The sequence below is a fragment of the Malus domestica genome, chromosome 05 (genome assembly GCF_042453785.1).
Source record: "Malus domestica chromosome 05, GDT2T_hap1".
In the NCBI taxonomy this organism is placed as follows: Eukaryota; Viridiplantae; Streptophyta; class Magnoliopsida; order Rosales; family Rosaceae; genus Malus; species Malus domestica.
This window is the reverse complement of record NC_091665.1, coordinates 16436922-16449646: the sequence shown is the minus strand read 5'-3', so window position 1 is coordinate 16449646 and position 12725 is coordinate 16436922. Positions and strand designations below refer to the sequence as shown.

At 43.6% G+C, this 12725-nt stretch overlaps 2 protein-coding genes across 2 annotated transcripts; both read left to right on the top strand.

Annotated features, from left to right (window-relative positions):
• The first annotated feature begins 2429 nt into the window (after positions 1–2429).
• LOC139196094 (uncharacterized) lies at positions 2430–3251 on the top strand. The gene has a single exon (XM_070821755.1). The coding sequence runs from the start codon at positions 2430–2432 to the stop codon at positions 3249–3251; it is 822 nt and encodes a 273-aa protein (XP_070677856.1).
• A 4082-nt stretch (positions 3252–7333) lies between these two features.
• Positions 7334–7912, top strand: LOC139196093 (uncharacterized). The gene has a single exon (XM_070821754.1). The coding sequence runs from the start codon at positions 7334–7336 to the stop codon at positions 7910–7912; it is 579 nt and encodes a 192-aa protein (XP_070677855.1).
• The last annotated feature ends 4813 nt before the right edge of the window (positions 7913–12725 follow it).

The window sequence follows — 12725 nt, the reverse complement described above, 5'->3', positions numbered from 1 at the left end:
AGTCATTAGATGGTTTTTCTCTGCATAATCTTTAGCCAAGTTAACATTTCTGAAGCACATGCAATGATCTCATAATTTCTAAGAGAGGGAGAGAGAGTATACCAGACACTTCTTTTTAGGCGCAGGATTTCATTTTCAAGAGGCTAAAAGCTGCATCGACGTCTGGTAGTCTATGTCTTCGCATTATGTAAACCAGCAACATTGTGTATGAGAGAACAGTAAACTAATCCGCACGGTAGATATCAAGAAATTAGACCGATAAACCACATGCAATGGTAGATACGCTTCATCCTAGCACTAGCAAGAACACCATACTAAGTGGACAGGAGGGTATTAAGAACCAAGCTGTTTCTTGTAAAATTTACGAGAAAGAGAACTATGTACCCGGAAACAACAGTGACTACCTTAAACTTCAAAGGCCTGACCAAATGAAAAACTAAACGGTCGCCAACAAGTAACTTGTTTGCAGTAGAAAACTTTAGCCATCCAGCATTGACTATCCTCCTCTCCCCAAGAAACGTCACTCTATATTTTTCCCCACCTTCAACTTCGAGGGAATGGCAAATACAAATGACAGTGTCCGTCAATAGAAAAATTAATAACATAATTAGTTACACATTTGTCTAGGACTCCAAGTCCTGTCCTTGTTGTAGACATCGAAATTTCGGTGAAATAAATGTTGATCAATAATTAAAATTTCAACGTTCATGTGTCACATAAATTTTACATATAGCATGTGACTAAACGAAAAATCAAAATAAATCGGAAAAGTCATCAAACAGGACACGTGTCAACACCTGGCAGAAATGATTTATTTCATCTGATTATTTAAATCCAAAAAAATCAAGTTTTGGAATTCTATAAATAGGAGGCCAAGGCATTCACTTTTGGGGGGACCAATTCATAACCAATTCACCTCACACCAAAACCTTAAGGCTTTGAAACTCCAAAAACTCCTAAGCAAATCCCGAAGAATCAAGAAAACCCTCTTCGTTCTTCGTCAACGCAACATTCAAGATCAAGCCCCAACGGCCCTTGCAGAACTTCCACCAATTCAAGATCAAGCCCCGACGGCCCTTGAAGAAAGTGTTCATCGTTCATCATCCGTTCATCCTAAGATCAAGCCCCAACGGCCCTTTGGATCAACAACATCAACAAATCCACACATCCAACCATTCTTCAAGATAAAGCCCAAAAGCCCTTGAAGATCCATTCATCAACTGTTCATCAAGATCAAGCCTCAAAGGCCCTTGAAGATCCGTTCATCAACAGTTCTTCAAGATCAAGCCCAAAAGCCCTTGAAGATCCATTCATCAATAGTTCTTCAAGATCAAGCCCAAAAGCTTCTTGAAGATCCATCTATCAACTGTTCATCAAGATCAAGCCTCAAAGGCCCTTTGAAGATCCGTTCATCAACAGTTCTTCAAGATCAAGCCCAAAACCCCTTGAAGATCCGTTCATCCATCAACCTTCAAGATCAAGCCCAAAAGGCCCCATTGAAGAAACTTTCAACCATTCATCCGAGATCAAGCCTCGACGGCCCTTGGATCAGTATCACAATCCACAAATCAACACCTTACGGAGATCGAATCAGATGATCAAATTTGAGAGAGATTGTAACCCCTAAATCATTAATACAAAATATTATTTTGTACACGTGTTCTTGTCTCGTTTGTTTCAGGAAAATTTCGTGTTCATAAATTTGGCATGCCCAGTAGGACCATCTCTACCTCTCATCTCTATCTTTGAATCTGCAAAAAGCACAAATGGCATCAAAGAAGGCTCAAGTTGTTCTCGCAGCCAATGCAATGAACAAGAACGTCATCACCGCAGACGGTGTCACCTCGGGCGTCACAACTCGAAGCAGGGCAAGAGCTCTTTCAACCACATCTTCTACCCCTGCATCAACTCCACCGAAGGAACAAGAGCATCTGAGGCACGAACCTGTGATCACCCTGGCCTCGCTAAGGGCGCCAAGGAAGGAAAGCACAATGAAGTACTCTGGTTGCATGCTTTCCGATGCCAACTCAAGCGGCAACTCAGCCATGCAAGTCATGACTACTGGAGCGACTTCAATCGATGAACAGCTGGCTCATATGAATGAAGCGATCGCAAGGCTAACACGAATTGTGGAAGAAAAAGACCAGGAAATTGCCGCACTCATCAACCAACTAGATGTAAAGCCCGACGTGAAAATCGAGCAAGGGGATGATTCAGTAAAGAAGGAAAACGACGAGAATGAAGAGCCTTCGGTGGAGAAAATCGATGTGAAGCCAAAGCCAGGCCAAGCAGCGGCACTCATGGGATCTCTTTCTATCCAACAGCTGTAAGAGATGATCGCCAACACCATCAAGGCACAGTACGAAGGAAGTTCACATGACTCCGTACTATACTCAAAACCCTACTCCAAGAAAATTGACGCTTTGAAGATGCCAAGGGGTTATCATCCACTAAAGTTCATGCAATTCGATGGAAAGGGAAACCCGAAGCAACACGTCGCCCATTTCGTTGAGACTTGCAACAACGCGGGGACAGAAGGAGATTACCTCGCTAAGCAGTTTGTACGCTCACTGAAAGGAAATGCCTTTGAGTGGTACACAGACCTAGAGCCTGAATCCATCAACAGTTGGGAGCAATTGGAAAAGGAATTCCTCAACCGCTTCTACAGCACCCGCCGCACCGTGAGCATGTTAGAGCTGACGAACACGAAGCAATGGAGGGATGAGCCAGTCGTGGACTACATCAACCGATGGCGCAATCTAAGCCTCGACTGCAAGGATAGGCTCTCGGAGATTTCTTCAATCGAGATGTGCGTCCAAGGCATGCAATGGGGGTTACACTATATCCTTCAAGGCATCAAACCATGGACATTTGAAGAGTTAGCCACCCGTGCCCACGACATGGAGCTAAGTATTGCTCATCACGGGAAGAAAGAGTCGATCACCGACTTCAAGAAGGATAAGGTGTTCTCCCCAAATATAGACAAGACTGGGAAGAAACCCCCCAAGGAAGCGTTCACCGTCAGCACTGTGCCCGTCAAGACCGCCTCCGCGCCTATCAAGATCTCCTTCAAAACCAAAGAAAAGGAGATAAAGAGAGGTGAGCCTCCTCGCACCCAAGAAAAGTACAAAAGCACCTTGAGGGAATTAGAGCAGAAGGCGTACCCTTTTCCTGACTCAGACATGGATGCAATGTTAGACGACTTGCTGGAAAAGAAGGTAATCAAGCTACCCGGAATCCAAGCGGCCTGAAGAAATGAATCGCATAAACGATCCTAAATACTGCAAGTACCATCGAATCGTGAGCCATCCTGTGGGTAAGTGCTTCGTCCTCAAAAAGCTCATCATGAAGCTAGCACAACAGGGGCGAATCGAGCTCGACCTCGAAGACACGGCCGCAACACATACTACTACAATTGCATTTGGATCTTTCGATCTCATGCCTCTCCAAACAACACCTGACCATTCCTATCAATGCTCAAGTTGCACGATACATTCTGCGCAACCATCGCCGGGGGCAAACGAACAGGATGCACATACCGATGATGAAGAAGGATGGACATTGGTGACCTACAAAAAAACAAGGAAACCAAAACCACAAGTTACAAGACCAAAGGTGGAACAAGTGAGAAAGCACCGTCGCCGCAACAGTAGGAAGCCCAAAAGAAACGTAAAAGTTGATAAGCCAACGTATGCTAGGGAACCTATGGAGCAAGAGCCACGCATTCCTGTCTCCTTGCACGAGTACTTCCCGAATGACTTTTTCCAACAGTGCACTATTGTTGCATGCCACATGGTCGAAGTAGAAATGAAAGAACCTTTAAAAGGCAAAGATATCACCACCGAGGGAGAAAAAACTCTCATGCTCGAAGAAGGTCTGCCAACACACTTTAGCATTGAGGAAACGCTACGATTGCCAAAGAAGATGCGAAGAGCATTAGCAGCGGTCTTGGAAAGTCCCAATGACCAAGAAGCGCAAGAAAGCAAAGACGAAGGCTTGAAGCTTCAACCACATGAATGCACCACATGTTGTGCCACCTATGATGCAATCAACTTCACTGCCGAAGATTTACTACTGGGATCAAAGCCTTACAACCGTCATCTCTTTGTCTCGGGGTACGTAAGGGAGCACAAAGTCAACCGCATGCTTGTGGATGGTGGATCAGCCATCAATATCATGCCAAAGTCAACAATGGTTACAATCGGCATCAAGGTGGATGAATTGTCCCTAAGTCGTCTACTAATCCAAGGTTTTAATCAAGGAGGACAAAGAGTGATGGGCATGATCCGAGTGGAGATGACTATTGGTGAACTCAAGTCAAGCACGATATTCCACGTGATTGATGCAAGAACTTCCTACGGCTTGCTCTTAGGAAGGCCTTGGATCCATGCGAATGGAGTAGTACCGTCCACCCTTCACCAATGCTTAAAATTCTACCGAGAAGGAGTGAAGGTGATTTATGGTGACACCAAACCATTCATCGAAGCCGAATCACATTTCGCAGATGCCAAGTTCTATATGGATGAAGACATGGTGCTCGAAGCTCTTCCAAAAGAGATCAAATCCACGGGCAAAGCAACACCTAAAAAGCAGGAGTAGCAAGCCATACCCAAGAAGCAAGAAAGAGAAGCCATGCTGTATTCAAGCAAGAACGATGATGAGCTTGCTAAACCTGCAACAACCAAAGGGAGTAGGACGCCCTCAAATGGATCAAACACTCCCGTTTTTCGATACATCCCGATGTCAAGAAGAAAGAATGGTCAATCCCCGTTCGAAACTGAAGCAAGCAAAGCCGATGCACAGCGGTACAGGGATAATGTAAAGTTGCTCAAGACGAATGCAGTTTTACCTCTGACACAGCTAAGCAATGCTAAGGTTGCAAGATTACCATAAGGCTTCATAAAAGCTCTACCAAAGGGGGTGGAACTAAGCTTTCTCCCAACCAAGAGGACCGAAAAAGGTTTTGATCCAAAACGCCTACAAACTCATGTCAAAAGCTGGGTACGACTTCGCTTCTTCTTCGAATCCTGGGAAAAAGGTTTCAAACACCGTCAACAATAAAGAACGTGACCTCACCGAGACTCAAATGAAGTTGAAGAAGCATGGTTACAGAGTTAACAACAACAAAGCTGGATTTGGCTTCACACCAAATGCACCCGTGAAGATTTCAAGCAAAGCGAAAAATGCTAGCACTCAACACATCAGCGTGAGCATTGAACAAGATCGAGAGGAGCCTAAATCCGCCCCTCGAACGCCAGTCTTCGATAGGATGAATCGTTCAAGATCCAGAACATCAGCCCTTGATCACATTGGTGGTCAAAACTGAACCTCCGTCTTCAAGAGGCTTAACAGGCCAACATCCCAAAACTCTGTTTTTGAAAGGTTGTTAAAACCTAATAAGCAAAGCAACACAGCTAGCTTTCCTCCTCATCAGTCAGCTTTGGAAAGACTTGAAGACAACAGGAAATTTTCTGGAAATAGAGAAACAACATCAAAGGAAGAAAAGCTCGACAGGCTAGCAGAAAAAGGCGTTATTCGAAGCTCAATTCCTTCAAGGATGAAGCGTCAAGCAATCTTGGAGGTTGACGCAAATGGACCACTGATAGTAAGAAGGCATACCATCATCCATACTGGACAATCTTCATACCAACAAACCCAAGAGGACGACACTAAAGAGGAAGTCCAAGATGTCTTCCACATCACGATCCAAGAAGGCAAAGAAGACGAGATCCCTGAAGAAGATGTCACTGCTGCACCACCACAACTTGAGGATGGGGGGCAAGCCACGGTTGACGATCTTAAGGAGCTCAACTTGGGCATAAAAGAAGAGCAAAAACCTATCTTTGTAAGTGCACTGCTAAGTGCAGACGAGATAGAAGAGTACTACCAATTGCTATCAGAGTACAAAGACGTCTTTGCTTGGACTTACAAGGAAATGCCCGGCCTTGACCCTGTCATCGCTGTGCATTATCTTGCAGTCAAGCCTGGAACGCGACCGATAAAGCAAACTCAAAGGCGTTATCGATCCGAGCTCATTCCACAAATCGAGGCAGAGATTGACAAGTTAATCGAAGCAGGATTCATTCGAGAGGTGCAATACCCCAAGTGGATCTCCAACATCATCATCGTCCTTAAGAAATCTGGACAAATACGTGTTTGTGTAGACTTCCGGGACCTCAACGACGCTTGCCTGAAGGACGACTTTCCCTTGCCAATCATCGAAATCATGGTGGACGCAACCACTGGCCACGAGGCACTGTCATTCATGGACGGATCTTCTGGATACAATCAAATTCGTATGGCTCTCGAAGACGAGGAACTAACAGTATTCCGCACTCCAAAAGGTATCTACTATTACAATGTGATGCCCTTTGGTCTAAAGAACGCTGGAGCTACATATCAACGCGCAATGCAGAAAATCTTCAATGACATGCCACACAAGAACGTAGAATGTTATGTGGACGATGTGGTGGTCAAAACAAAGAAAAGATCAGATCACTTGAAGGATTTGCGAGTAGTGTTCGAAAGGCTGCGAAAATACAACCTCAAGATGAACTCGTTAAAATGTGCGTTTGGCGTCACCTCCGGAAAGTTCCTCGGCTTCATTGTCAAGCACAGTGGTATTGAAGTGGACCAATCAAAAATCAAGGCCATTCAAAGCATGCCTGAGCCAAGAAACCTGCACGAGCTGAAAAGTCTACAAGGACGGCTAGCCTTCATCAGACGCTTCATCTCTAACCTTGCAGGGCGTTGTCAACCGTTCAGCTGACTCATGAAGAAGGATGTTCCGTTTGTATGGGACGAAGCATGCCACAATGCTTTTGAAAGCATAAAAAAGTATTTGTCAAGTCCACCTGTCTTAGGGGCGTCTGTGCCCAGGAAACCACTTATATTGTACATCGTCGCTCAGGAAAGTTCAGTTTGAGCACTCTTGGCGCAAGAGAATGAATCCTAGAAAGAATGAGCGCTCTACTACCTCAGCCGAACCCTCACCGGCGCCAAGTTGAACTACTCCCCAATAGAAAAGATATGCCTTGCCTTGGTGTTCGCCATTCAGAAACTCAGGCATTACATGCATGCTTACACCATCCACTTGGTTGCTAAAGCTGACCCGGTCAAATACGTCATGTCCAAACCAGTCTTGACAGGGCAACTCGCTAAATGGGCACTGCTTCTTAACCAATATGAGATCATCTATGTCCCAGTAAAAGCCGTAAAGGGACAAGCGCTAGCAGACTTTCTTGCCGATCACCCAATCCCAGCAGATTGGAAAATCTCAGACAACTTGCCTGACGAGGAAGTGTTCTACATCGACATCTTCCCGACATGGACGATGTTCTTCGACGGATCTGCACGAGCAGACGGAGCAGGGACAGGAGTAGTATTCACGTCGCCGCAAAGGCAGATATTACCTTATTCCTTTCAACTAAGCGAATTATGCTCCAACAACGTCGCTGAGTACCAAGCACTGATCATCGGACTCCAAATGGCGATCAACATGGGAATCGCAGCCCTTGAGGTATTTGGTGACTCCAAGCTCATAATTAATCAACTCTTAACTGAATATGAGGTGAGGAAAGATGATCTCGTCCCATACTTTCGGCTGGCAACTCAATTGCTACAAGAGTTTGAGACTGTGACACTAGAACATGTGCCAAGAAAAGAAAATCAAATGGCAGACACTCTTGCCAACCTAGCCTCAAGCATGACATTAGGAGAAGACGAAGCTGTAGACGTGCTAGTCTGCCAAAGATGGGTGATCCCCCTCGTCACCGAAATGCTACTGGATGATACAAATGTCATCTCAGCACTTCCAGTCGATGTTGAAGAGTGGAGACAACCGCTGATCGATTACTTAGAGCATGGAAAACTTCCAGATGATCCTAGACACCGCTCCGAAATAAGTCGATGAGCACCTCGCTTCCTCTATTACAAAGAAACACTCTACCGACGCTCTTTCGAATGAGTACTTCTGAGATGCCTAGGTGAGGAAGAAGTTAATCAACCTATGGAAGAAGCACACTCAGGCGTATGCGGGGTGCATCAATCTGGACCAAAGCTACATTTCTAGCTCAAAAGAATGGGTTACTACTGGCCAAGCATGGTGAAGGACTGCCTGGAACATGCTAAAAGGTGCCAAGCCTGCCAATTCCACGCCAATTTCATACACCAACCACCTGATCCATTACACCCTACAGCTGCTTCGTGGCCATTTGATGCATGGGGATTGGACGTCGTAGGACCAATTACTCCGAAGTCATCTGCAAGAGAAGCTTACATCCTAGCTGCAACAGATTACTTCTCTAAGTGGGCTGAAGCCATACCTCTAAGGGAAGTAAAAAAGGAAACTGTAGTCCGTTTCATCAAGGAGCACATCATTCACCGATATGGGTTGCCTCACTACATCATCACTGACAACGGAAAGCAATTCTCCAACCGACTCGTGGATGAGCTCTGTGAGAAATACAAGTTCAAGCAGCACAAGTCTTCCATGTATCATGCCCTGGCCAACGATTTTGCAGAAGCATTGATCGGATCATATTTATATATATTTTTACTTCGAATTCACTCGTCTTTTCTTAGTTAGTTCCTTATATTTTTGAGCTATTTACGTTATTTTTATGTTTATAGGATTTGTTATGCAAAGAAAATAAAAATAGCACAAATGAGTTTTAAATAATAAACAGAAAGAATATTGGTTTTATTTTTGGATTGGGTTTTATTTTGGTTTATTTTGGTTTATTTTATATGCATTGAATTGATTGTTTCATAGAATATTGGTTTTGGATTTGTTACTTGAATTTGTTCTTAATTCCCAACTGCTACTAATTTAGAGTTTATGATACAAATTAGTTTTGTATTATTTTGTCAAGGAAGAATCCAAGGACAGCTAAGGAAAGAGAAGGCTGTCTTGCAGCCTTGAGAAACAAAAGAAGAATATAGAGAAAGCTGCCTTTGCAGCGTGCAGAAAAGGAGAAGATGCGGGAGAGAGTAGCATGTGAAAAGAAGAGGACAGTGCGCCAGGGAGCATGTGAGAGGACAGCAAAGGCTGTCTTGGCAGCTCAGAGGAGTGACACGGAGGCAGAAAACGTAAGCTGGAGAAGGGGTCAGTAGGAGAATAAAAGGATAAGTGGGAGGCTGCTTTGAGGGGGGGAGAAACCGAGAGACTGTCTTGCGCAGGAAATAAACAATCTGCCTTTGGGCAGCGAGAGAGAGCACAAACCGAGCAAAACTGCTGCCCTTGCAGCAATTGAGAGGGCACTGCTGCCTTGCAGCTTGTGCACGAGAAAAGACTGAAAAACGCTGCTTGGGCAGCGTGAAACAAGGGAGAGCACGTGGACTTGGCTGCTGTGCAGCCTTGAAAATAGAAGGACCTTGCAGCTCGGCAATTGCTGCTGCGTGGCAGCTTGTGTTCGAGAGGAAACCGAGCAGAAAGAAGCTGAGAAGGCAGGCGCACGTGGACAGAAACAGAAGCTGCAAGCCTCTTCTCTCTCGGTTAAATCTTTCCCACTTATATTTTACTTTTGTTTTATTTCTGTTTTTAATAATGTGTAAATAAACTTATTTTGGCTAGAGGTTAATTCAAAGCCATGATTATATCTGTAATATGAATTGATTACCTTCAGTTGTGATTTCATAAGTTGTGAATTCAATTTACTTATCCGTTCGTATAAAAACTGATTTGTGTATGTTGGTTGAGAGTGCACGCTTAATTTACATGCATGAATTTGATGCTAGAATATAAGTGAATTTCACCTAATCGTTATGAACTTATATTCACAAGTAGTAAAGGTTGCTAGTCACAATCACGTTAAGTAAATTCTTGGCATAAGTTTCATGCAAATCATAGTAACGAGTGTCTCGTCAATGCTTATGTTTTTCATAGAACTTAATGATTCTTGCTTGTATCTCTATTATGCAATTCATGTAGAGAACTTGTAGGGAATGTTTTGGGTTGTCGTATGCAATCATCCAACCCAATAACTTGTGGAAAAACTGAGGGTTAATTAGTGCAATTCACGGTTAATTTGGGGCGTTGAGATTTACAATTTATTGAAAGAACAACTGAAAATCAATTTAGGTTGCATATGTGTCATGTGTGGAGAAGAACCCTCTAGCTAGTCTGTCACCTATTCTTTCACCTTAATTTCATATTTTTGTCAATTCTGTAATTTAATTAAGTTTAATTTACTTTTCATCAAAACCAAACACCCATCCATTATTAAATTATATTATTTAGTTAGTTTTCTTTATTGTTAGTCTTTTAATTTAATTTCCGTCCATTTCAGTTCCTAGTGTTTAATTTAATTGTTTTCATTATTTTGAGTCATTTTAAGTGTGTTTCGAGTTATTAGAGTTTTTAGCCTAGTTTTGTGTCCTTGAGTCTTATTTAATATTTTTAAATTAATTTACAATAGATTAGCAATCCCTCCTAATCCCCGGCCTAGAACGATACCCTACTTACATCTATACTACAATTGTCAAAAAGAGGGTTTAATTTGTGTGTCAAGTAATTCTCGCATCAAGCATTCAACAAAACATTGTGCAATCTCTTAAAGAAGGTGATCGGTCGAACAAAGAGAGACTGGCATGAAAGAATAAGCGAAGCACTTTGGGCATATCGGACGACACATAGGACTCCTACCCAAGCTACGCCTTATTCTCTTGTATATGGCGTGGAAGATGTTCTACCGCTCGAAAGTCAAATCCCCTCATTGAGAATGGCTATACAAGAAGGCTTGACTGATGAAGAGAATACAAAGTTTCGCCTTCAAGAGTTGGAAGCACTCGACGAAAGAAGGCTCGAAGCTCAACAACACTTGGAATGCTACCAAGCACGGCTATCCAAGGCATTCAACCAGAAGGTCTGCCCAAGGTCTTTCCAAACTGGAGATCTCGTCCTCGCATTGCGTAGGCCTATCATCACAACTCACAAGACGAAAAGCAAGTTCACATCAAAGTGGGATGGACCATACGTAATACAAGAGGTCTACACCAACGGCGCCTACTTAATCGTGGCAGAAGACGGCTTGAAGATTGACCCTATCAATGGAAGATTCTTGAAGCGCTACTACCCTTAAAAGGCGATAGCCAACGCTCCTGGCCCACAAGAGCATAAACTGTGTACGGTAAAATCATCATCAAAATCACTGCTAGATTCATCACTCATTTGAACTACGTTATGACTTGATCCCTCCTCAACCGAGGGTACGTAGGCAACTTGAAACGTCAAAACTTCAAGTACAGTCACACCATCTAAAAAAAAACACTTTGAAGAATAAAGAGCAAATTCAAAAATGTAAATACTTTATTTCTTTAAAAGAAGGAGTCGGCTCCAAAGCCTGATTACAAGAAAAACAGAAGATATTACTTGAAAACTATGTCCCTAAAGCTACGAGGGCGATCTTCAAGCAAGCCTTCCAAAGTCTTCAAAGTCTCTACCTCGGTGGGAGACAAGATGGGCAACTCCATAATCATGCATTTCTCTCGTTCTAGGCGTGAAATCTCCTCTTGGCATTGAGAAAGTGTAGTTCCCTGATCCGCGAGAACACTTTCAAGTTGCGATGCTTTGATTACTAACTGCTCTCGCTCTCGCACCAACGCATCTAGACGTGCCTGGACAGAAGTTAAAGAAGTCTATGTAACTTGATAATCTCTCGAAGCAGCTTGATGAAAAGACTGGACTTGAGCCAGTGACAAGTTTATTGTTGCTAGCTGATGAGCTCTAACATCTGGACTCAACTTCTCCAACACGCAAGGAAGAATACTCAGTCGAGGCGGCCATAAGTTCGGCAATCTTGATCTTCAAGGATGAAGAATCAATGTTAAGGTTGTCAATCACAGAAACAAGCCTCGACAAATCCTCATTGAGCAACGTAAGGTCCTCCAACGGGCACTTAGAAATCCTCTTCTCTATATAGCTCTTGATATCCATTGCCGCACCAAGACTAATGCAATGGATGACTTGCTCAGTACCGCTAAGGTTCGACCTTCTCAAAGAGATTTCAGAGCTAACTGGCAAAGGTGTTGGACGCATGATGGGTTCTTGCATACCTTCACCTACACATGCCAAACTTGGGAAGTTTGACGGATTTGGAACAAGCTCTGCACCAGGCGGATCACCGATCTCCCTGTCTGTAGGTAGGTCGCCTGCAAACAGCATCTCCGTATAGGAATAAACATCTGCAGTTGCCAAATAAGAAGGACAAGAAGGCCCAACCTAAAGAAGACAAAGAAAGATGTTAGAAACGAAAGCCAAAATGATGAAAGCATAAGAAATCACGAGAGAAAATGAAGTACATACATCTCTCTCAAATGGCACACGGTCATCGAGTAGATGAGGTCTAAACACTTCTTTCTTCTTATGACGAAAATTGACATCGCTGTCAACCTGAGCATCCTCAAGTGGTCGCTTGTTTGAAACTTGTTGACGCTGTTGCAAAATAAATCCATCTTCATGCGAATCAACTTCATCTTCCGCCTCTTCAGAAGCATCCGGATGTCGAGGAGACAAGCATGGGCGTTGAGGAGCTAAAGCTACATGTCTATCTTGTAAGGGAGCCGCACTGGTGCAATCAAGAGCTACCACTTGCATAGGAACCACATGACAGCCCTCTCTCGACATATCATTGCCCGAGTGAGAAGAATTGGTACCACTTGCCATCCCCAAGTTCTTATAATATACCTTTGACCACCAACGAGCATAAACGCGGGTCACTGGATTA